At 33.3% G+C, this 24,036-nt stretch overlaps 3 protein-coding genes and 1 non-coding gene across 4 annotated transcripts; 1 reads left to right on the top strand and 3 right to left on the bottom strand.

The window, feature by feature from the left end:
• Positions 1-6,425: 6,425 nt before the first annotated feature.
• On the bottom strand, positions 6,426-7,030 carry LOC118059080 (uncharacterized). The gene has a single exon (XM_035071891.2). It carries the CDS (start codon positions 6,835-6,837, stop codon positions 6,643-6,645), a length of 195 nt encoding a protein of 64 aa, XP_034927782.1. The 5' UTR covers positions 6,838-7,030; the 3' UTR covers positions 6,426-6,642.
• Positions 7,031-14,551: 7,521 nt separating this feature from the next.
• On the bottom strand, positions 14,552-15,500 carry LOC118059078 (uncharacterized). Its single transcript, XM_035071889.2, has one exon. It carries the CDS (start codon positions 15,281-15,283, stop codon positions 14,828-14,830), a length of 456 nt encoding a protein of 151 aa, XP_034927780.1. The 5' UTR covers positions 15,284-15,500; the 3' UTR covers positions 14,552-14,827.
• A 1,623-nt stretch (positions 15,501-17,123) lies between these two features.
• On the bottom strand, positions 17,124-18,286 carry LOC118059079 (uncharacterized). Its single transcript, XR_012170715.1, has 2 exons — positions 17,487-18,286; positions 17,124-17,405 (listed from the first exon to the last, which is right to left on the bottom strand). It is a non-coding gene; the product is annotated as an uncharacterized protein (transcript).
• Positions 18,287-21,616: 3,330 nt separating this feature from the next.
• Positions 21,617-23,380, top strand: LOC118059002 (uncharacterized). Its single transcript, XM_035071828.2, has 3 exons — positions 21,617-22,553; positions 22,682-22,778; positions 22,872-23,380. Exons 1-3 carry the CDS (start codon positions 22,119-22,121, stop codon positions 23,378-23,380), a joined length of 1,041 nt encoding a protein of 346 aa, XP_034927719.1. The 5' UTR covers positions 21,617-22,118.
• The last annotated feature ends 656 nt before the right edge of the window (positions 23,381-24,036 follow it).

Here is a 24,036-nt window from a genome sequence, read left to right as displayed (position 1 = left end):
TCTTTTACTGGCTCGCCTTAAAAATATGTATTTGGCAATGTATTTTAAAAATATTTTTAAAAAAATTTGAATTTTTTTTGCTTTAAATTAATATATTTTTTATGTTTTTAAATCATTTTGATATGCTGATCTCAAAAATAATTTTAAAAAATAAAAAAATATTATTAATATATTTTTTTAAATGAAAAATATTTTAAAAAATAACTGTAACTATACTTTCAAACAAGCAAAACATCTTATATTTTTCAGAATAAATGGGTGATTGATATGAATCTTCACAGGGGCACGCCCAAATCAATGGGCTGGTGAGTGGGAGAGTCTTGAAACTTAGCCTTTTCTTCTATGATTGTTACTCGACATTTGCAATTTTAATATAAATGATGAGCAATTATGCTTTTTTATAATAGTTGATTGTTTTCTCTTTCTTAGCTCTTTGAAAATTATCTTGTGTATGTCTAACGTACACTTTGTGTGTTCCTCAGCTCCCATATGACTACTTCAAACAAAATATCGTTTGGGACCCCCATAATTACAAAACATTAATTATTTAACAAAAAAAAAAATACTCATATATCATATTAATTTTTTTTAATTAATTTTTTTCAACATTGTATTAATTTGAAATCAAGTTTCCTAATTTATTTTAATTTATTTCATATTAAATTATCCTAATTTCATAATTCAAATAGCAAGTTTAACATATTAACTTGTATTGACTAATGTTATTTTTTTAATTTTTTTATTTGATTTATTTTTTTAATTTTATTATTTAACATTGAGTTTATTAAAAATTAAGTTTCATAATTTATTTTAATATACTCTCTATGTAGTTATTATGGTTTCATGACTTGATATGTGAATTGATAGGTCAATTTAAGATGATACAAATCAATCAAATATATTTTGTCTCAATATTTATATAAAAAAGATCTTATATTAAATATTTATTTTGAGTAAAATTATATTTTTACTGGTCATCAAAGTTATCCTTAAATCTATCAAATTGAATAAATTATATCAAATCAATTATCATATAATTTATTTTTTTCAATTAAAAAAATATTAATAATACACACACATTAACAAAATTAACCTGACGCACCCCATAGCGTACCCAAGGATAAAAATCTAGTAGTACTAGCTAGTACTATTTCAACCTTATTGACTTCAACTATGGCAATAAACGACTTGATTGATCCAGGGCATATTAATGACGTAGACTTTAGTGAGGCGGCTATTAATCAAGTTTTTGTTGATTATTTCTTTGGAACTGAGAAGCCTACCCCGGGTATTTGGGCATTCACTACTTTAAAATAAGGTTCACATTATTTTATCACATCAGCTGGCGTGGCCGGTCGATTATCAAATCTTTTCTCACCTTCTTGCTCCATTGTTGTAGTATTTGGGTAAAATCCTAAAATGATATTTTAGCATATAGTTTCTATGTGTTGTGTTAGCGATTTTCTTCCATTTCTCATTGTTTGCAACTCGGGGGGATCAAATTGCAGCAACTGAGAAACTTTATGGGTAACATTGAAACTAATTTTGTGAAATTAGTTGTAAGACGCAGGGATAAAGTTGTCCAAATAATGTTTACGATGACCTCATCAACGGCTTAGCATTCTGCATTCGGGACCGCGTCAAATGGAGAACATTTATCTTGACTTTTTTTGAGCTGTTTTTTTTTTAATAAATTGATAAGTGCATGACAATCTTGGCGCTGAGATTATAATAAAAAGGCCAGCACAAATATAATCACATTAAATATATATATAAATCACATTCTCATTCTTTAAAATGTATATGAGTATAATAAATATATGATTTATTAGCATTAATCTTTGTATTCTTATTGAAAACAAGGAGTGGTCAAATTTGAAATCTGATCATCCATGAGGTGGGATTCTGAGCCCATTGAGCATTTTCCATATTGGCCTACTCGATGAACTGCTATAATACTCCTATTTCCTCCTGAAACCTTCAGATGCCTGCCCTTCATGGTTGGAAAGCGTCCACACGTTTCTCCTTCTCCATTCAACAAACTCAACGTAGAAAAGTCATCAAAATCCAAATTCAACCATCACGCACCTATATATTGATCACTCTTTCTCCATGATGACCATGAAAGCTCCAAGATTTCAACTGAAACAAGATATCCCACCTGCTTAATTCTCAATAGTTGCACTTCATTTTCTCGCAAATTAGTAATAACATGGGTGGGACAAGTACGAGAAGCGAAGCAAAAAAGCGAAGCAAGCTCGTGGTAGTTTTGTTAGCGCCCTTCACTGTTCTTAGGAAGGCTGGGAACTTTTACATGAAGTTCGTGGCAGATTGCTCTGATATGGTTGGGAATGATTATAATGGTATGGTAGGTGGACCGACAGCTCAAATGTCAACCTTGCCTAAGAGTTTCAGCAGTAATTCCATGAGAGAAAGCAGTATAGGATACTCAGCTTCAGGGAGGAGAAGTGGACCGTTGCAATCAGCTTCAGGGAGGAGAAGTGGGCCGTTACAATCAGCTTCAGGGAGGAGAAGTGGACCGTTGCAATCAGCTTCAGGGAGAGGAAGTGGTGTGCTTTCAGAATCGGCTTCAGGGAGGAGAAGTCACGAGATGCAGCCAGATATGCATTATAGGGAAGCAGGAGTCATGAGACGGGAGAGCTCCATGAGATATTCTAATGGAATGGCAATGAGGAGCTATAGTGTTGGGATAGGAAAGATTGGCAAAATCGAGGAGGAGAAACCTTGTTCATTTAGAGAGGATGATGAAGATGACAAGGTAGATGTGTTTCCTAGAAGTAGAAGCCATGCGGTTACAAGGAATAAAGGTGCCTATTACTAGTGAAATTAAGAGCGTTGGAGAGTATTCTCTCAGGTTTAATTACATGAACTTGATTAATCATTGTGGTTAATTAATTTCTTCCTTTTTTGCTTCCTTGTTTCCACTTGTAAAATATGTAATACGATGCGACCACAAGAAAATGGTCAAGGCGTGAGAGATATTTCTTCGTACAATTGATGGCTTCATTTTGCCTTTTCTTTTTCAAATTTATCAGAAAGTAGCACAGAAATCTACGATCAGCTTCAAAAGTCAAATAATAAAATGCTATCTTAAATCTTTTGAACCAGCAATTACATTGACGAGAAGTGCCGGCACCGTTCACGGAAGACGAAGCGTGGATAAGCAACTTGTGCTTGCAGGTTAAGACGCAGTAGCAGTTCGCTAGCTATATTTGATCCATGGACCCCTTTTGAATAGCCAAATATAGTCCCTTGAGGCTAAGATCAATTGCTAATAATTCGAGAAATTATGATGCAAACCCAATTCATATAAACCGAACCAGTCGTTAACAGGAATTCAAGAATATTCAGTAAGGAAGCATTGCTTCATGATTGAACAACTCTCCAGGCGATCCAGGGCTTAGTAGTTTCTCTCAGTTATGAAGGCAAACAGAAGTATAATCACTATACTTCTGTTGAGCTTTGTTGAGCTTGCGCATCTATCCCCGTTGTTTTTGTTGCATTCCAAGACGTCAAACTCGGCTTCGATTTCATTTCTTTCATTATGTAATAACCAGTCATTCATCTGCATTCTAATAGCTGCATCAATGCTTTTGCGTTTGTCCAGCAGAATAGCACCAGAAGAAGTAGATGCCAATTTTGCCCATCTTGCGAAGAAGATGAAGAAGAAGAAGAAGAAAATGATATTGCGATTCATGTCTTTCGTGAATTAATCAAAACAACCCATTACAAATCATGCCCATCTTGCAAAATTAATTGAGAAATCAAATACCCATTTCAAGGCAAACTTGATCTTCAATAATCTTTCACGGGCAAACCCCAGTCTATCTTTCATATTTGAATGCCTTGAATCTTGCTATTTGTATTTAAGGGTCAGGATTGCAATATACAAGAAAGAGGACATGGACGTTTTACACCAGATATGTTGTGATGTTCATTGACAACATATCGTCAACCAATCTTTTCCTTGCACTACATGATTGACGATTTAAGCCGCCAACTTTCTTGGGTCTCTCGTTTTCAGTTCGTGCTTCTTGAATTGGGATGGTTCCATTTAAAAACAGCTGAACCCTAAATCCCTTATTTCGTGCGTGTCTTTGTTTCTTATGGTCAATTGGGTTTGTGAAACCTGAGGATGGCGATGGCTGGGCCAAGTCAGGTTTATCCCTTCCTCCTCTACTCCGTCGAGTTTTGGATCGAGTGATCGGTTTTTTATGGCTTTATTCCTGTTGATGATTTTTATTTATTTGTTTTTAAAATTGTACTTTAATATCTAGTGTTTCTCATTACATGACTCCTTAGTAAGATAAAATAAATAAATAAACTAAAACAAACATAAAATTGCTAAAAGAAGCTATAAACTAAATTTATCAGGTCTTCATAGACGACCAAAATCATACCCTTTAAAAAAAGAAGAATCTAGGTTCAGTTTTCTGGAAGAGAGATGCAAATAATATCTTCAGTTATTACGATATTATGAAGTGATAATAATACTACAGATAATGTATTGTACATGGTTATCTGTATAAACTATAAAAAGTGAAATATATATATAATTGAAGCAGCTATGTCATTTGGAATCAATAAGGTCTAACATTTCTCCTTATCATTTTAATTCCTGAGTTTGTCCTGTGTGTTCCAGTGTCACCCAAACAACCAGTTTAAGTAATTATCATGAATTGATGGAGTGGTTCATCATTTTTAATAATACTAGAATTTAATTGATATACGGTTTATGAACTGAAACATCAATTAAAAATTTATTGTGATTATGAACCACAAAATCTAATTAATATCATAATTTTAAACTATTACATCTAAAAATATACTATTTCATTAATTGTTGTTATGTGAATTCATAATTTCTTTTTATTTTGTATGTTAATAGCCCAATTTGTCCTAATTTTAACCAAGATTTTCTTATTTGTTCCAACTACACGCAAATATTCAACTCAATAGCCGAAATTACAAGCAAAAGTGTAATTAAGCTTGAATTAGAATTTGATTCAACACCAATATTTTCATTGAATTTATTTCAATTATTGATATTTCTTCTTGCAGAAGTATAATCTTAGCTCATCCACGGCAGTGAAGTCAACTATAAAGGCCCTTTATTACGCATTGGAGAACAAATTAATAAATACCCTCTGAACGAAGCATATACAAGTCATTGACAGAAATGTATTGCTTGCTTTACATGAGTTTCCTGTCAAAATCACAAAAATCATATACCAAGTGAATTATAATTAATAAGCCAGAAGAAAATGCATGATGGTCAACAAACAAATAAAATAAATGCCAGAAGAAAATGTGAGAGCATTTACTGCATATGCAATGGAAGTCTTGAATATTGATCAAAAGCCAGAGTAGACTTTTGTTAAAATATAATTCCGTAATCTAATTCATTAACTGAAGAATTGGACCTTGATTTCATGCCACCTTCTTTCTTTTCTTTTTTTTTTTGGATTTACGTGGGTGTCCGGGCCAGCTTGTGTGCACCACGATTAATCCCACAGCTCATTGAACATCCTACAAACCTAGTAAGCATGTAAGGCACCGCGGGGGTGATAGGCATGCACGGTGAGATTTGAACCCATGATACAAAAGAAGGGAACAAGTCCCTTTAACCGCTGGGCCAACACCTCAAGTGATTCATGCCACCTTTTTAATATAATTAGAAGAGGTTCTAATTCTACTTGTAATTCTGATAAAAATGCCCAAGCTTTTAGACCACTTCCAATTAGGAAATAATTTAATTCTTGAAAACAAAGAAAAAGAAAAAACCCTATAAAATTGTTTTAAAAAAAGAAGAAGGAAGAAGGTGGTGTTTGAGAGTGAGATTTGGTGCAATTTCCACTGTGATCGGGTTTCAACAAAATCAAACAAAGCTTCTCCCTCTCCTTTGCAAAAGCACAGGGAAGACTTGATCCTTTAGATCCATGCAATGGGAGGAGTCTCCTACACTAAAAACGCCCTTTTTATTGCTGATGTTGAGGAGCCAAATGGCCCAAAATCCCAATTTGCCATTTCCCCGTGAATCTCTCTAATTTGACCTTTTCAAATGCAAACTCGGCTATTCAAATTAACAGAAATATCCTTCTTCCTCTTCTCACTCGCATACTAATCGCTTTAACTTTATTCAGTCCTTGACAATTGCAAGAAACAATTGCTCGGGGCAAACAGGTAGCATCGGAGAACTGACCCATTAATGTTTTATGGGCAGATTGTCGGTGTGAAAAATGCTGTTATTGCATATGAGATAACATTGATTGTCAATATATAGATGAACTATTGTTTCGTGTAGATTATAGATGAACTATTCATCAAGTTTCTTCTTTGTTGATTCATCTTCCGAACAACCATTGGAATCTCCTTCGAATCCATACCAAAAGGAAGTGAATAGCAACAAATTAAATATGTAAGCTTTTCATTGATCCTTACATAGAAAAAAACATTCTGACGCCAGGCCAAACCCGAAACGGTTCCCCGCCTTAAAAGTTCTTAACTTCTGAAGAAACACAGAATCGGAAGGCACACAGGAGAAACAAAAAGAAACTCTAAACTTTACCTGTACAAAGATTAGAGAAGATTTATTGGAGACGTGAAAAATGCTAAAGAGAATCAAGAAATGGTGCGTTTCCCAGGACGATCAGCAACTTGGAGAGTCTTGTCAATAAGTCTTCTTGCTTTTCTGCTACGGATCTCAACCTTAACACTTGCACTCTTGTCCATCTTGATGTATGGTTTCTTGGACTTCTTCAAGGCTCTAACTTTTGATTTGATTGACTGCACCAGATTCTCTAGCTGAATTGCCATCTGGGTTAACTCTCAAAAACAAACCAAGAAAAATCACTTAGTTTAATTTGTAAGAAAAAAACGAAAGACGAAATTTGGGTTCTCTTCTCTAAAAATCCAGTGGCTTTGACATTTGCTTCTCTGGCTTTCCTAAGGTTTTGCTTCTTTTTTTTTTCTTTTTTTTTAATGTGGTTTGTGACAAGGTGACTTTGTGTTCAGGTTTGGTTTCGCTTCATGTTTATATTGACAGGTTGGCCAGATATGGGGCATGGTTTTGTAGATTATTACGGGTTTACAACATGCTGTGTTTTTTTTTCCCCTGACTTTTGTGCTGAAGTGGAGGAGAACAGCATAATTGAAAATATTTTTTTTTGAAAATATATAAAAGTAAATTTTTATTAAATTAATTTTTAATATGAATACATTAAAATAATCTAAAAATATTAAAAAATAAATTTAAAATACAAAAAATCAAAATATTTCAAAAAAATAGTTCCACCGTTTTCACAAACATAATCTTAAGATGCATTCATGATAATAATGATAATGACGTGTCTTTGATTTTTTTACCATCAGAATATTAAAAAATATACGGTATAATGATAATGGAGAGGCCTAGAAGATTTTTCAAATATGAAAAACATAATGGATACATCGGTACTTTATATTTAAAAAGTTTTACATGATTTGTTTGTTTTCATAGGATTTTTAATAAATATATGAAAAATTCTCTATAATCTACTTGCATGAGAAATGTCACTGGATTTTTTTTTTTAATGTGAAGATACTATTTAAAAGTATAGTTATAGTTTTTTTTTTTAAAATGTTTTTTATTTAAAAATATATTAAAATAATATTTTTTATTTTTAAAAATTATTTTTGATATCAACGCATTAAAAAAATATAAAAACATTAAAAAATATTAATTTAAAATAAAAAAATAAAATAAAATTTAATTTTTTAAAAAAATCAATTTTAAAATACAAAAATAAGAAAGACCAAGTATAAGAAAGTCGAAAAGCAGTTCTGATTAGTCTCACCATGAGCCCGCTTGGCTCTGCGACTGCGACTGCGTTTTATTGAAAACGCAATCAGCAGCCGTTTGATAACAAAAAAACTTGTTTTACTGTGTATGGGGCCCACATAAATTTTGCGTCAAAAACGTACTAAATGAAAAGCAAAAAATTCATGCTTTTCATGCACTGTGCAGCTAATTGCACTGTTCATTGAACAGTGCAATTAGCATGAATAGTATACATGGCACACTGTTCACATTAAAAAATAATGCAGTGCGTCCAGTTTGTTTGTTTTTTTTTTTTTCCGCAGTGTGTTAATTTTATTAATTTTTTTTTTTTAAAAAAAAAACTAGTTTAGAGTGAATTAAATTCATTCGCACTGTGATGTGAACAATATTTTTTTTCTCGAAAAAGTAGTATAGAGTGAATTAAATTCACTCACACTATAATATCAATTTTATATCTGATAATATTTTATCTAATTTTATTACAAACTCAAAAAATTATGAAAACTGCAGTTTTTATCGGATGAATTTTGTACGTAATGAAATTATATATAGTTTAATGGAATAATAAAAAATATTTTATATAAAGTATTATTTATTCCATGATGTAATAGGAGTAATTAAATTTACAATATTTAAATTTAAAACCATCAATATTAATATATATTTCTTAAAATTATTTTATAACCTCAATTTTAAAAACATTCTTAACCAAACACATTAAACTACTTTTTATTCAACCTTAATTTTAACCACAGTTTTAACCAAACACCTATTTTTTCAAACCAACCTCAATTAAAAGTACTTTTTATAAAAACAACTTTTTTCAAACCACAACCACAACAGCTACCGCAATACCAAACACACTCCATATCATAATGAACAAGGCAGTAGTGTTTTCAGTGGACATTTTGATAAACTGCTAAATTATTTGCAATTATCTATGGTCTACGTTTAATTTGTTAACTTAACCATTCCAGATAAATAAATGTGAGATAATATTCAGGTGTTACCCGGTTTCTAGCAACCTACAACAATAGTAAAAAAACTATAACTCAAATTATATTTATGTCTTTAATTTATTCCCTTAAAAGATTTCGAATTCAAACCTTTTTTATATAATAAAAAAGTATATCAATAAATAACAACTCAAGTCTTCTTGGTCATAGGATAATCTTATCACTAATAGCCTATTTGTTTTTATATTTTTAAAATATATTTTTTAAAAAATTTGAATTTATTTATTTTATATACTATATTTTCCTAAAAAAAAGAGGAAGCCATTGCATTATCTCATGATTATTATATTAGGTAATTGGATTGCTCACATATATATATATATATATATATAACAAACGGGCTGCAGTTGAATCCATCATCCATCTCACCAAAATACTCCTTTTTTTTTTCGCCGGAAATAAATAAATAACAGAACAAGAACCTCCTAAAAAAACAAAAATCACAGCATCAGCACGCAGCGAAGACCTAAAGTAGGAGCCAAAAAGAGCCAAAAACAAATCGATTTTGTTGCCCCCTTTTCCAGTGAAAAATACTTGATGATATAAGCTGATTTCCATCACATGCTCTATAGTCTACCGCTCTTTGCCACATAAATTGTCTCTGGGCCGTAACATAACCGGAAAAACTAATAATTCAATATCCAAATAATTTTTTTTTTTTACATTAATAAATTAAAATTATCAAAAAATATTTTTAAAAAATATTAAAAAACAGTTTCAAATGCATTACCGAAACACGCCATATCATCACTTCTCGTTGTATGATGTATCTGTTTTACTACTATTATATAAATAAAACAATGAATATATTTTACTCAATTCAAATTTAATGGTTTAATGGAAATCAATATTTGCAAATATTACAGCAATTCATGATGTATTCATGAAAGGCACAGCATGATAAGAAAAAAGAAAAACAAAAGAAAGAAGGAGAAAGTGAGACATAAAGATTGATAATCAATTTGTTTTTTTCATTTCAAGTTATTTATAAAAGTATTTTTTATTTAAAAATATATCAAATTAATATTTTCATGTGTTTTTTTTTTTTGCAATTTTATCGTATTAAAAACAGAAATAAAAACAAAAAAAAAATTTATTTAATATACTTTTAACAAAAAAAAAAAAAATTACACAAATATCTCCCAAGTCCCACCTATGATCAAATACACAGTAAGGCTGAAGAGAAGAATTACAAGTGAACCAACGAAAAAGGGAGCCTCAAAAAAAGTCCGGCCGTCAGACGGTCAGAGCCTGGAAAAACCTATCAGCCAACACATTCATTAATTGTGATGCAAATACCAATAAATTATAGGTCTTCTCCATAACAACCAAGACCTGAACAATTAATATGGCACGTTTTCTTAGGAATGTTAATATATATATATATATATATATATATATATATATATAGACACACACACATAATAACACACATATTATGATACAATTCAACCAATTAAGATCAAATAATATAAATATTATAGTAATAATGAATTAAATTTTTTAAAATATAGATATCTTATATATGATTAAAAGTTAGAATTTTTAAAATTCAATCAACTCTACTCAATCTATATATTCATATTCCTTTTATCTTTATATTTAAGAGTTTATAGATTAAAAAATTACTTTTATTTAATTTAAAAAATATTTTAATTTTAAATTTTTGTTAGAAAGCTGTATATTAAATTCTTTAAGTCTTTTAATTGGAGGGTAGGTGAAAGGTAATTAAAATTTAATAAGATGAAAAATATAAAAGGTGTCATGCACATGTAATTTATGTTGGAGATCCGTTTATAAATATACATCTATAAAAATTAAAAATATAAGTCTACATGTAGATATTTATAATATTTATAAAAAATTTAGCTCAATATGATATATTTAATCTATTATAATTTAAAAAAATGAATTATATTTACAATTTATAAAATATAAAAAATTAAATTAAATACAATTATAAACTCATACTCAAACCCAACTTTTATCTTACATTATTTTTCATGACTCCTAGTTGGCTGCAAAAAAAATTGTTGAGGGGTAGTACTATTTAATTACGGGTTTAGCTAACTGTAGCTAAAAATTACTTGTTTAGAAGGTTTTTATTTTATTTTATTTTTATTTGGGAATGGACAAGTAATTATTTGTAGTGCAGTTCTCGTAATGTATTAATTATTACCAGCCTGATATTATAATAGGATTCAAATCCAATTGTTAAATGTACCCATCAAACTCAAGATAAACAAGTATGTTTTAACACATGTTGTAAATAATTACGTTTTTCTCTCATCATCACTAAAGACCTCGTTTTCCTCTTGATGTATCAGTATGTTTTATACACACTTATTAACATGATAATGACCTAAAATGCAAAAATTGAATAGAACTCAACTACATGTTCAAAATTGACCTCGTTTTCCTCTTGAGTTATCACTTCTTAGTCATGATTTTGGTTTCTCGTTTGACATTTAATTCCTCAAAAACTCACCGGGTGGTCAAGTACATGTTTTTGAGGATGTCCTTGAACTAGCAACTCCGTAATATTAGAAAATTTGTCCAAAATTGACGTTGGAATTCACGATGAAGATAGGGAAAGGTAACATCCACTTACACGACATTTCTTTCTCAATGGGTCCATTCTTGCAAAGACTTTTTTAAATTGCATCTCTATTTTCCTAGCCAGCTTTCAATTTCATATTTGCATGCTCGACAATGGCATTCGTGCTAAAAATAAAAATAAAAACTAGCAGACCCTAGCAGTGTACGTGATAGTGCCAGTGCAAATTTCAATTCTGACCTCGATAATTCTCCAAGAAATAAGGTGTTGTATATTATACATGCATTCTCACTGCATCATTCAACATAATTTAAACGAGGCTTTAAATATTCTCATGCTTTTACTTGCCATTTGGGATTGTCGTCTGGGTTGACAAAATTGAATTTTTAATAGGCAAAAAAAGAAAAAAGAAAAAAAGGTCAAGCTCAGCATAGTAGGGATAGATGAAGAGAAGAATGCCCACGAATTTTCAAACATTCCTTTTCCCATGGTCGGTGTAGGAGATGGCCAACTCCTGACCAATAAACAGTGCATTTTCTTCAAAGAGAGTGTTCTTGATTGTTGTCCAGGAGTTGATTTATGGCTGATTTGGTTGTGTTATGTTATCAAAATCCGAGTCAGGTCTTCGCCAATGTCATCAGGATTTTGATAAAAAAAAAAAAAAAGAGGAAAAAAAAACATCAAACTCATGGAATGAGTGGTAAGGAATCTGACTCGGATGGTTCCCTTTCCCTTCAGTTATAGCACTGGAATATCTTAACCCACCAAAAATGCTCCACAAACACTGTTAAATCTATCCTACTTGAGCCAAGATGCTGGTCAACTTTAGTTGGAGGATTTTGAATCATTTCACTCAACTGCTGACCAAGTATTGTGGTAAGGTTAAAAGAAAATTAACAAATAACTTTTTATCAGAGAGTCAAAATTAAATTGATAAGAACCTCCACACCCCAAGGAAAATTTATCAGAAAAAATATTGCAGGAGCAATTATTTACTCTGTTTTGTACTTGCTGCCACAATGACATGTCACCGCCTGTCTACTCGATTTTCTGAGATTGATAGAGAACGTTCTGTCAGCAGAGGGATCACACTATGAGCTCCAAGTTCCTAAGGATAGAAAATTAGAGGACTCAACAGTTACAAAAGAAAGGGGAATAAAATGGCTATAATTTTAAGCAGAATTCCTTTTCATTTGTGCATTTAAGACATACCGCGCATTTCTCAACAAGCCAATCAGCTCGATCACCCTTTAGAGTACCTAAAGGAGAAAGATGTGAAAATGTGATGACAGAGATGAGTTTAAAAGACCGTGTCTAATTGCTTTGCGCACAGATTCTACTCAAACTCACCAGATGCTGCAAATACCTGCCCCTTTGTGTGCTCCGAGGAGGAACTAATTTTGGATCCTCCAATGCCACAAAATCAAGTCCAGGACGATCAATTCTCTCTATGCACCCTTCTATTAAACCTCCTTTCCCATTGAAGAGATCTACCCTTGCATTGAATTGTTTGGAAAATCACAGGTTTTTTAGAGGCAGAAAACCGTACATGTTTGAGATTAAAAGCAAGCATGCTTGTGTTCCACTTAAATGTTTTTGCCAGCGCAGAGCTCAAACCATTTGGATTATCTGAAACGTAATGATACGAACAAAACTAGCATTCGAATGATGTAAACGCCTTTACAAAACAAATTTGAGAAAACCCTGCTGTCTATAATGATAAAGAATACAGCAGCAGCAGCAATGAGTTACTTAAACGACCTCCCAACCCTAGCACAACTACGAACATTAAAACTTCAAAAGTGACCTTGAAACACTGATGAGAAACCTCAAATCATCTTAGTAAGCACTAATAATGTCAATAAATGCAAGTGTCTAGCAAGTAATAACGATTAAAGGGGTACCTCTCATTCGTGTGCTCGAAGAGTTCTATCTCATCATAAACAACATCACTACAACCAATCAATGAATCCCCTGACCCGTAGAGTATCGGCAAACTCGAAGAGCTCTATCCAAAAACTCAAGTCTATGTAGTATTCAGCCCATTCACAAGGTTAACTTCTCCGCTTTTGTCTATGATATGGGTTCTTAGAACTAGATATGAAGATGCAATCACTCCTCTCGTGATCTTTCAGATCCCAATCCACTAATTAACAGGTTGAATCCTCAACTTGCCTTTGAAAATTCTCAATCACCAAAATCTTAACATTTTTTAGTGTAACAACTAACAAGTATAAGTGACTATTTGGAAGTATGTTTCAAACTGTATTTTGATATATTTTAAAAATGCACTTGTCTTGGAAAAAAAATGGGGATCGTTGTATTGGCCAGTGCACACAAATTATGCAGCCATCGCCCTAACTGAAGTTCCCTTCTCTCTTAATTCGCTTTAATTGAATGGGTTTTTGTTTTTTTTTTAAATAAAGATTTGATTCTAGAAGCAGTGTAGTAATTTGGCATCGATTATACAATATGAAATCATCGGCTGGTTCGTGGGCTTCGATTTAAGGGTAGGCCATAGGTTTAGGATCTTGAAGTCCAGGGCGACCCAACAGGCCTAGCCCAAATGAGCTCTCATAATAATAATAATAATTATTATTATTATACAAAATTTTAATTATTAAGAACTGTTTGTATTGAAATATATATCAATAATTTTTTTTATTTATAAAAAATTATTTTTTACATAAATACATCAAAATAATTCAAAAAATACAAATTAAATTAAATTTTAACAAACAAAAAAAATTTAAATTTTTTAAAAATACATTTCAACTGCATTTGCTTGTTTCTTATCCTGTAAAACTACGAGAATACCAAAATTAAACAAAAGCATTCGATAAATCCACAAAAACAAATAAATTACCCACCATCATACATGTGGTCTCTATTCTCGTTCAATCAGCTGGTCAGGTGTTTTTGGCATGCTTGCAAGGTGTTTGTCAAAATGGCAGAACCATTATCTGTTGTCTAATCCAAGCGCCTTGGCCAATGATTTTGACCTGGTAAGAAATATACACCTGAATACTCAACTTTGGATAATTATCTAATATTTGATTGCAAGTTAATGGCTTGTTATTCTGAATTGGAGCTTGTTGGCCCATATTTTAGGGCGTGCATTGTATCAATTCCCCTACAAAGCAAGCAATCACCAAACATTAAAACAAAAGTACCTTTACATTCTGCACTTACATATACAATGCCAAAAGTGAAGAGAATGACAACGAACAGGCACTGCTTGCTTTTCTTTCTTTCTTTTTTCCCCAAAAAGAGCCTTAAACATCTAAGACTAGTTAGATGATACTGATATCTAGGAACAAGCAGTTTAACATTACCACCATACTTCAACAAAAACTAAACATAGCACACATCTAAGACTTAATTACATAAACCAAAATCCACCATCTGCCGCTCCTACCCATCAACATCATCACCACCGTCATCCTTTCCATCCCCTTCAAACCCACCTCCCAACTCACAAACTCTCTCCCAAACCTCCTTTGAAACCGGCACAACTGACAATCTAGGTTGCCTGAACAATTGAAAACCCTTCAACCCTTCATCACCCTTCAGTTCCTTCAAATCCAATGGCCTTCTCATCTCCCCCACTGCTTTGACATCCACCACTCCTTCGCCACCTTCATCATACCATTCTTTCACCACAGTAACCACACCAACAACACGTCGCGCGTTGGACCCAGAGTGGTAGAAGAAGCAAAGATCATTGAGTTTCATGGCCTTGAGGTTCTTCTGGGCTTGCTTATTTTTTACCCCATCCCAATTGGATATGCCTCCATTGGAGGCCTGATCATCCCATGACCACTCTCCTGGCTCGGTTTTGAGAAGCCAATATTGCTTTTCTTTCCCCATTTTTATGGTTTTCTTCTGGATGATTTGGGGAAGGATTTTCTTATGTAGGGATTTGAGGGGGGTGTTTTGGAGGGAAGATGGACAGATTAGTTACTTTGTGGCGGGAAATATACTGTTTTGGCGCCAGTAAATGTATCTGTAATCTCTCGACATGTAGTAATTTATTATAGGATTAAGGCCTTGCCTTTTTTGCTCTTGGGGCATGCATATTAGTGGACCTTAAACTGGACTGATGCCCATACATTCTGTTAGGCCCATTAAATCAGTGAAATTTCTAGATAGCAATGGCCAATGGAAAAAAAGAAAAGAAAAAAAGACCAATGGTATTATCGTTACCATTGATTAATGTTAAATTTCTTGATGCAACTTCAGCTAATATTTCTGAGCTATAAACTCATGGTATTAATACACAAGAATGTAGCATGAAAGCATCCTGAAATTAATCTCATTTTTAAATGGGATGGAACTAAATTCTGATAGAATGCTGAACGCGTACCCATAATTGCATAAATATTTGATGGCAATGTTTTTTTTCCTTCTTCTTCTTATTTTGGCTTTTTGGCATAAATGATAATACCTTGACACTACTAGACAAAGTGCTGAGAAACTTTTATGTGATAAGGTGACATCGACACCCACCATTTGCCAGACTTGCTCAAGCATCGTGGCATCACAATCATGCCTCCAGGGCAAGCCATATACCATGCTTGCGAAATCTATGACAATTCATCATATGGCTGCTCAGAGGACATTAATAAGTGCGAAGACTTTATATTAGGGTCAAAAACTGCATACCACAGTACCTATCGCCCGTGTAGACGCATTGGCCATTTCACATTTGCTTTTTTTTTTTTTTTTATATATATATATATTATGATTTTTGTTTCATTTCATACTTTTGCATGTGTCACCTGTGATGGTATTAACACAGATTGTTAGTATTATTTTTTTCCCTTAGTTATAATAGTATTTATAGATTGTACTTTTGTGAAATGAGATTACATGTACTTTCAAGTTGAGTTGGGGCGAGGAAAAAAAGTACAAACAAGTCTATGCATAATTAAGAATGTGGTTGAGATTCTAGTAGTAAAGACAATTTAAAATTATTTTAAATATTTTTTTTCCAAAATTTAAAGGAATGTGATTAATCGCTTTTCCTAGCACACTTTAATTCTCCGGATTAAAGTTGTAAATTTAACAATGACATGTTGTAGTTGTCATGCTTACCTTAAAAGGAGAATTACAATACGTTCTTTATTTCTAGAATATTCTATCAAACTTGTATGGTAACATCTCTAATCGCGAATTAATATAAGTTTAACCCAATGATACTCGCGGTTGACCTGTTGAAGTCTTGGGTTTTCATACTTTAATTACTTATAAATCTCAATTTTCTATTATTGATCACCAAGTCCTTGTTTGTAAATAGTACAATATGGTTTCATCCAACCGTGAGGCACATCTAATCGTCTTCATTAGTCAAAGTTCTAAATTTTAATAGAGGTTTAATTACTCAAGCTTCCTGAGACCAGAGCGGCCCTCACCGGATGACTCACAAGGGAGAAAAGAGGATGGTTTCTACTAGAAGATACAAGTTAAGCCACGATCAAGATCTTCACAATCGATCAGCGTGTACCTTCTGATTGCTAGATTGCTTGTCTCTTAATCTCCATTGATGGATTCAACCCATGTTGTAAATTTGTAATAAAAAAGTCTGGAAATTAGACCAGTATTGACTGGTAATCAGCTCTGTTGTGTGCACAGAGCAATTGGTTTGGTCTTGCCCTGCAGAGAGTAGCAAGACTGAACAGCTTTCAAAAGAAACTCAAGAAGCCAGAAGTAAATTAACAGCCCACTACAACATCTGTGGCCGCTTTTATTAACACAACATTCAAACCAAGTAAATATACAATATTGACTAGGAGATTTGGGGAAATGATACAAGGAAGCCTCCCTTTTATAGATGCAATTCTAACCAAGAAAACGTAAGATTTCATGGCTTGTGTTTCTGAGTGTATATATAATCAATTTGAGCTGCGAGTGTTCTTCTCGTCAAACACTCGTCTTCTCCAACTCCTTCACAACTCTTCTCCACCTCAAAAGTCTCTGCTTCGGCATTATCCTTCAATAAATCAAGAACAAAAAGGATTAAGTAAAAGCCAAATAAACCACAAGCAAGTTGATGAAAAACTAACATATATACCCCGTATAGAGTCTCCATCGGAGTTACATCGGCGAAGGCTGGCTCCGGCCGGGCAGCAGAGGTCAAAGTGAAGGAAAAGAGAAGAACGGCCATGATGCAAACGGTGCTGGTCCTGTAAGCCATTACTCTGCTTCTCCTTTGATTTCTTGCTTTCAATAAAACATCAAAGGAGCGTGAAATATGGAGAGAAGAGATTGTGTAGGGTTCATTTATAGACGCCATGGAAGGGCAAATATGGAATTATGTTTTTTGAAGAAAAATCAGTTATTTCCTAACTGATATCAAGGGGATGAAAAACAATTAGAGAAAAATGTACGGGTATGAGTTTGTTAGATGATTTGGTGATTAGCATCATCGTTGAAAAGTAAATGAGTTCTAGAACCATGACCAGACTTGCGCGTGGTTTCCTTGCAGAAAAAAAATAATTATTTTTTCGACTAGATTATAAATACTGGAAATCCAGACTTTTTAAGCTCTAGAACCATGATAAATATTTGTTTGGAAAATATTTTTTAAGAAGAATGGCAGAGAATGAGAGGGTTTGCGAGGGAATTGGGGCGTTAAGGAGGCAATTGTTAAGTTATGTAATTGCTGGCCTCATTTTTTCTTTGTTGAATTATTACTTTTAATCTAATTTCAAATCTATCCTTTCTATTAGAAATATACATAAAAAAATATGAGTAATATTTATAATTAAAATACATTTAATCATTATAAAATTAAACCTTACTTTACTTGCTTTGACTAGGTAAAGGAGGGGTTCGTAGCATTGTTTATGTAAAGAAAGCTGTGAATTTGAGTTTAACACACATTTAAATCTTAAGATCAGATATAAACATAACTAAAACTGTAAGAACATGTAGTTTTATTTAGTTAAAATCTGATAAAACCTGACAGGATCAGTTTAAATACCTTAACTATTCATATTCGTAAACACTAAAAAACAACTAATTAGAAAAAAATTAATAAAGCTAAAATCTAAAATTTTTAATAATATAATTCACTAAAATGCAGATTAGATGACAGATGATTTTAGTCGTCAGATAAACCTCATTAAAGCGTTTGACCGTTGAGGAAGCTCCCTGGAATTTACGTGTTGTTGGCTTTGTGAATGGTAACTAAACTGCTTTGTGACCAAACACAGGCCGTACCTATAAGTACCCATGCGCAGAGAAAAACGGAAATGCTTTCGGTCAAACCAAGGTACTATCAAGATTTTTGTGGCACGAAAACCCCCAGATAAAAAATAAAAAAAGAAAAGAAAAGAAGAGCACGAGTTGGCAATCCTATTTTTTTATGATTTATACTGTGTTTTAGAATTATAATAGATACTATTTTTTAAAATATTTTTTTATTTAAAAATATATTAAAAAAATTATTTTTAACATTAAAATGATCTAAAATTATTTTTTGACATGAAAAATTTATTCCGAGATGAAGTCACTGACTAAATTTACACCATAGATAAAAAAAACTGCGTTAATTTCGACAGTTTTGACAAATTTAATATAGCATGGTATTTATGAGATTGTATTAGCAAAGCAAGCAATACTTCCAATAGTGATACGTACCCAAAAAACTTCATTACAAGAGACTCATGATGAGGTGCATCAAATTGAAGGAACAGACTCATAGTGCAAATGTTATGATGAATTTGGAATGCTCATTTGGCCGTCCAAATGTTTTTGCGTTAGTGCGTCAGAAGCATGGTTGTGTTCTAGGATTCTGAATGATGAAAACTCCCACTAATAATTCCATCACCATTATTAAGATTCAAGAGCAGCTTCAAGCAATGAAAGGGAAGAGAGAGAGGACCCTTCTGTTTTTCTCGAGTTAATAAATGTTTTGTTGGTGGGGTTGGGTTGCTGAAAGTTGGGAGAGAAAAGCATGAATATGGTAATGAGAGAAGCTTCTTTAATTTGTGGCCAGCTCGACAGATACTATCTTATTCATTCACGAGATTTTTATACAGAGAAGAACTGTCTGTGCTCATGTCAATTTGCAGTCGCAAATGCAGTTGGGGAGGGGAGTTGCTCACAAGACTGGTGGTTTGCCTTCTCGTTCCCGCCTAGGGTTCTTGGGGTTTGTATCTTGAACTCTCTGCTGATAAATATCCGTAAAGCAGAACCATGCGATACAAGGATTTTATATGATCCAACCACACTTGTATCCACAAAAGAAGAAGAGAATCTCGCCATTGTTAAAATCCTCACAACACACGCTAGAAAAATAAGTCATATTTGTAAGGAATGAATCCTTAGTTTTAACTAGATAGAGGACCAGTCATGATCTTGATCCTATAAAGTTTTCAATGACAGTAAAAACTAATTATAAAAATTCCAAGAAGGATTATAATTCATGTCACGTCACAATGAATTATCAACAAGGTTTATGTGTTTGAGAAGATCCGTGAGCGGTGAGCCTTCGTGTCCGTGTTTGAGGAGATGCACGAACTTGGCATTTGTGTTTACCTTAGGCAGACAAGAGATTATATACAAAGATGAACATCACCTTCAGTCTATATATATATATATATATCCAGTAGTTTAATTATAATTTGATTTTTATAAAAGTTGATCACTAATTCCAAAATCTAAACATTTTAAAACGCAGGCCGGCCATGAATAACAAGTCATGAAAATCTTGATAATAATAATAATAATAAAAAGACATAAGAGTCAAGAGAGAAGGTCTAACGAACACTAAATTTTTGCTAGCAAGTTGTCATTTACAATAACTCAAAGTGGGATAGCCCCAGAGTTGATTCCCAGACTCAAATTCTGGGAGACCAGAAAAGATGAATAGGTTTAAGACCATCAAAGGCCGTCTTTTTCTTCTTTTCATTGAGGTCCTTCTCCATTTGTGATCTTACCTTGCAAGCGCAGGCAGTTTTAGCTACAAATTAACCAAAAGTTCTGACCAAGTGGAGGCCAAAAGTTCAGAATGACCACAGAAAAGACCATTACAATATCAAAGATAGCCTTCTCGTGTAAGGCCAGGCCATTGCTTGCTAGCTTTAACTTCAGGAATGTTATTGGCTTTCTTTACGAATTACTGCAGAAGAAACTGCAGAAAATGCTTGAGGTAAAATTGACTTTCAAGGAACAAAACGCTAATTATGCATCAAATCCTGCTATGTTAAACCATTAAAGACAGACATAAGACACCTTTTTTAACTCACCCTTTATTTCACTGTCACCAGAGCTTGGTGCTACGTACGATCAATAGACATATTTAATTCAGGCCCACTAGCAATAAGATTGAAAAGTGGTCTTATGGGAAGTTGCAATTGCTGGAGCTGACGCCTTTTAAGTTTTGATTCGTGGCTAGAATCACCATCTAAAGTTTCAATATATGAAGGATGGTGCTTTTCTTTCTTCTTTTTTCTTTTACTGAGGGACTCGAGGATAATTTAATGGAGCCACGTTTTCTTCCCACTAGAGCCTTCAATGATGCTATGACAGGTTTGACAAAAAGAGATCGTCCTTTATCATCCACCAACCACTGAAAGCTACAATCAAAGCATGCAAGGCCTTCGGCGGCCCCCAAGGAGGCATTTTCACCTCTTTTATATATACGTTTGACTAATTCGCCACCTTTTTAAAAAAAAAATAATAATTCCTTAAAGCATTATATTCGGGAAAAAAAAAAAAAGGAAAAAAAAAGGAGTGAAATGAGAAGTGAGTTTTGAATAAGATAAAACTTTTGCTTGACATCCTTCTCAAAAAACGAAAAAACCGATGCATGACATGAGACAATCATCTCCCTCGTTGTCCAGACCATCTTGCTTAGAGGTACTAAAATGCCCATAAAGGGCCCCACCCACTTGATGAATTTATGATCAACAAAAAAACTTAAACATCAGGTGGCCCCCACCACTTGATGAATTTATGATCAACAAAAAACTTAAACATCAGGTGGCCATTTGTCTTTCGTACGAAGATATGGAATATATTCTAAAATAATATTTTTTAAATAAATTTTTTTTAACATCACTTCATTAAAATTATTTAAAAACATAATTTGAAACATAAAAACAACTTTTAAACAGTTTTTAGTCAGGAAAAGAAGGGACATGTAAGAGTGATTTGGGGTTTAAATGAATGTTGGTGTGATAATATTAAATTATCTGAAGAATTATTTGCATACATAAACAAATACAAAGAGAAGTAGAATTTTGTCTGAATGTAAGCCAGACTGCCACCATGCAACATGTACAACATCCAATTTGCCTCTGAGTCATCAAGTGTCGTCATAGATGTTTCTCTATATAAGACAAAACTTGAGGAGACCATACAAAAGTTTAGATATCATCCTGCAGGCGTATCATATTATGGTCCCAAGCAATCTAGCCACAGATTGCGGACAGCCAAAAGTTAAAACTAGGCAATCTTGTAATTGATTGATGATGCCAAAATTTTCAGACAATAGAAAAGATGTCAAAATTCTGTCTTCCACATATTTAAATCTACACCCTTTTATCGTCTTTCTTTGTATTTTATATCTTTCAATGTGACATACATGCTCCTTGTCAGTTCCAACTACAAATACGCCTGCTGCACTTCGTACCTCATCACCTCTTCTCTCTGATCACACTTGCAACATCAAAACACACAAGCTTGCAGGACTTGAATGGCTTCTTCATCAAAACGGCTATGGGAGTATCTCCAAGAGCAACAGAAGCCTTTTGTGCTAGACGCTTACCTTTCAGAACGAAAGATCATGTTGAACAAGAAGCAAAAGAGACCACGCAGTTATGATTTGAACAAAAGAAGGATTGAGCAGACTAGGAAGATCCTGAAGTTGCTGCTGCTTAAGTTCACTCGCACTAGTCAAAACCAGCCAGTTTCAAGCTTCCATAAAGCTCAGAAACACGATCCTGTTTCGAAAACAATTGAAAAGCCCCAGCAGTTTGGAGAAATAGAGTGGCTTCCTACAGGGAGCAGTTCAGTTGCAGTTCGTGAATCTTTCAGATGCAACGTTAAAGATTCACATTTTTATGAAAATCATGCATCTCATCGTCCAAAAACTTCTCAACCCTTGACACATAGCAGTTTGAAACAAAAGGTGCAAATATAGATATTATCAAGAAAACATTATCTAAACTTTACACCCTTCATATAATGTGGTCACGAGAGAATTTTACTTGTTGATGTTTCTTGTTTCAAACAGATTTACTGACAAAAGTTAAGCAGGCTGCTGCAGATACAAATTTTAAGTGGGAATGCAAGGAAGAGAATGAGCAACTCAGCCCAGTGTCAGTGCTAAATGAACTACCATCAATAAACAAAGGTACAAAGAATCGTTTATTTCATTTATGAATAACATGGCAACTTCTAGATTTATAATTTTAGATTAGTAGTAACCCATCCTTACAATGAACAGTGTGTCGCTTCCTGCCAAAACAAGAAGGAAAAGCTGCATCAGCTTCAAGCACCGTTTTGAGTAGAAATGCTGAGGAAGACAACATGCTCTCAGCTTTCTTGTGCGACTTACTAGTTATATCAGTGATTGAAAAGCATAGCCTTGCTGGTTTCGCAGAGTTACAGGAGGTTGTTGGGCCTGCTTTTTCTCAGCACCTGAAAAACAATAGGGTCTTACGGCAAAACATGCAGCTACTTTTTGATTGTGTAAACGAAGCCATGGAAGTACATAGAAGGATGCACAGAAGAAAGCAGCACGCTCAAGAATTCATAGGTCTACAAGAGCTTGGGAAAATCATCTGTGAGCAAATTTGCTCATGGGGAAAACAAGAAGCAACCGAGCAAATAAATATTAATGTATCTAGCACAGTAGAATACGGCTGTTATTTGCAGCAGAGGATAGGGACTGAGATAGGAGACGCTATATTGAATGAAATAATTCAGGAAGTGCTTGATTTATTTTTGCAGTAAACAATCGTGTTAATTACTTGGCAAAACAGAGACCTAAAAATAGCAACAGAACCTCCTGTAAAAAATTACGAGGAAATCAGTGTTGGCTTGCTCAACAGGCAGAGCCTCAGGAGTTCCCATGGCATCATAAACTTTAAATTTGGTTTCACAACATCAATAACTAATGGAAAACTTTTATATATTCTTCCTCATTTGTGTTAACGCGGACTTTTATGAGTACGGTGACCATTAAGAAAATAAAGCAATACCGGCATGATTATCAAGCAATGTAGAGTGGAAAACAACGTGAAAGTACTTGAGCTACAAAAACTAGTAGTTTATATACCGAGCATGCAGAACCAGGCTGCCGGATAAAGCACAAAGTATCATGATCCATGAACGATGAGCAAGCACTGATGATAGAAACAATACACAGATCATAAAGATTCATAGAAATTCATAACTTTCTATTGGTGGGCGTGTTATTCAAAGGGTCAACTTTTTGGATTGTCAGCCAGACTACAACATCACAATTTCCATGTAAGAATATGCCCTCTGTGGCACCATTATAGCTGGTTTCATTGTTAGCGTCTTATGGATAATTCTCCAATTTCCATAAACTCCATTTCTCCTTTTAATTCATTATTTATTTACCAAAATCACCTCTATTTTACCAA

Source organism: Populus alba, chromosome 9 (assembly GCF_005239225.2).
Source record: "Populus alba chromosome 9, ASM523922v2, whole genome shotgun sequence".
Classification (NCBI taxonomy): domain Eukaryota; kingdom Viridiplantae; phylum Streptophyta; class Magnoliopsida; order Malpighiales; family Salicaceae; genus Populus; species Populus alba.
This window is presented reverse-complemented; position numbering and strand designations above follow the sequence as displayed.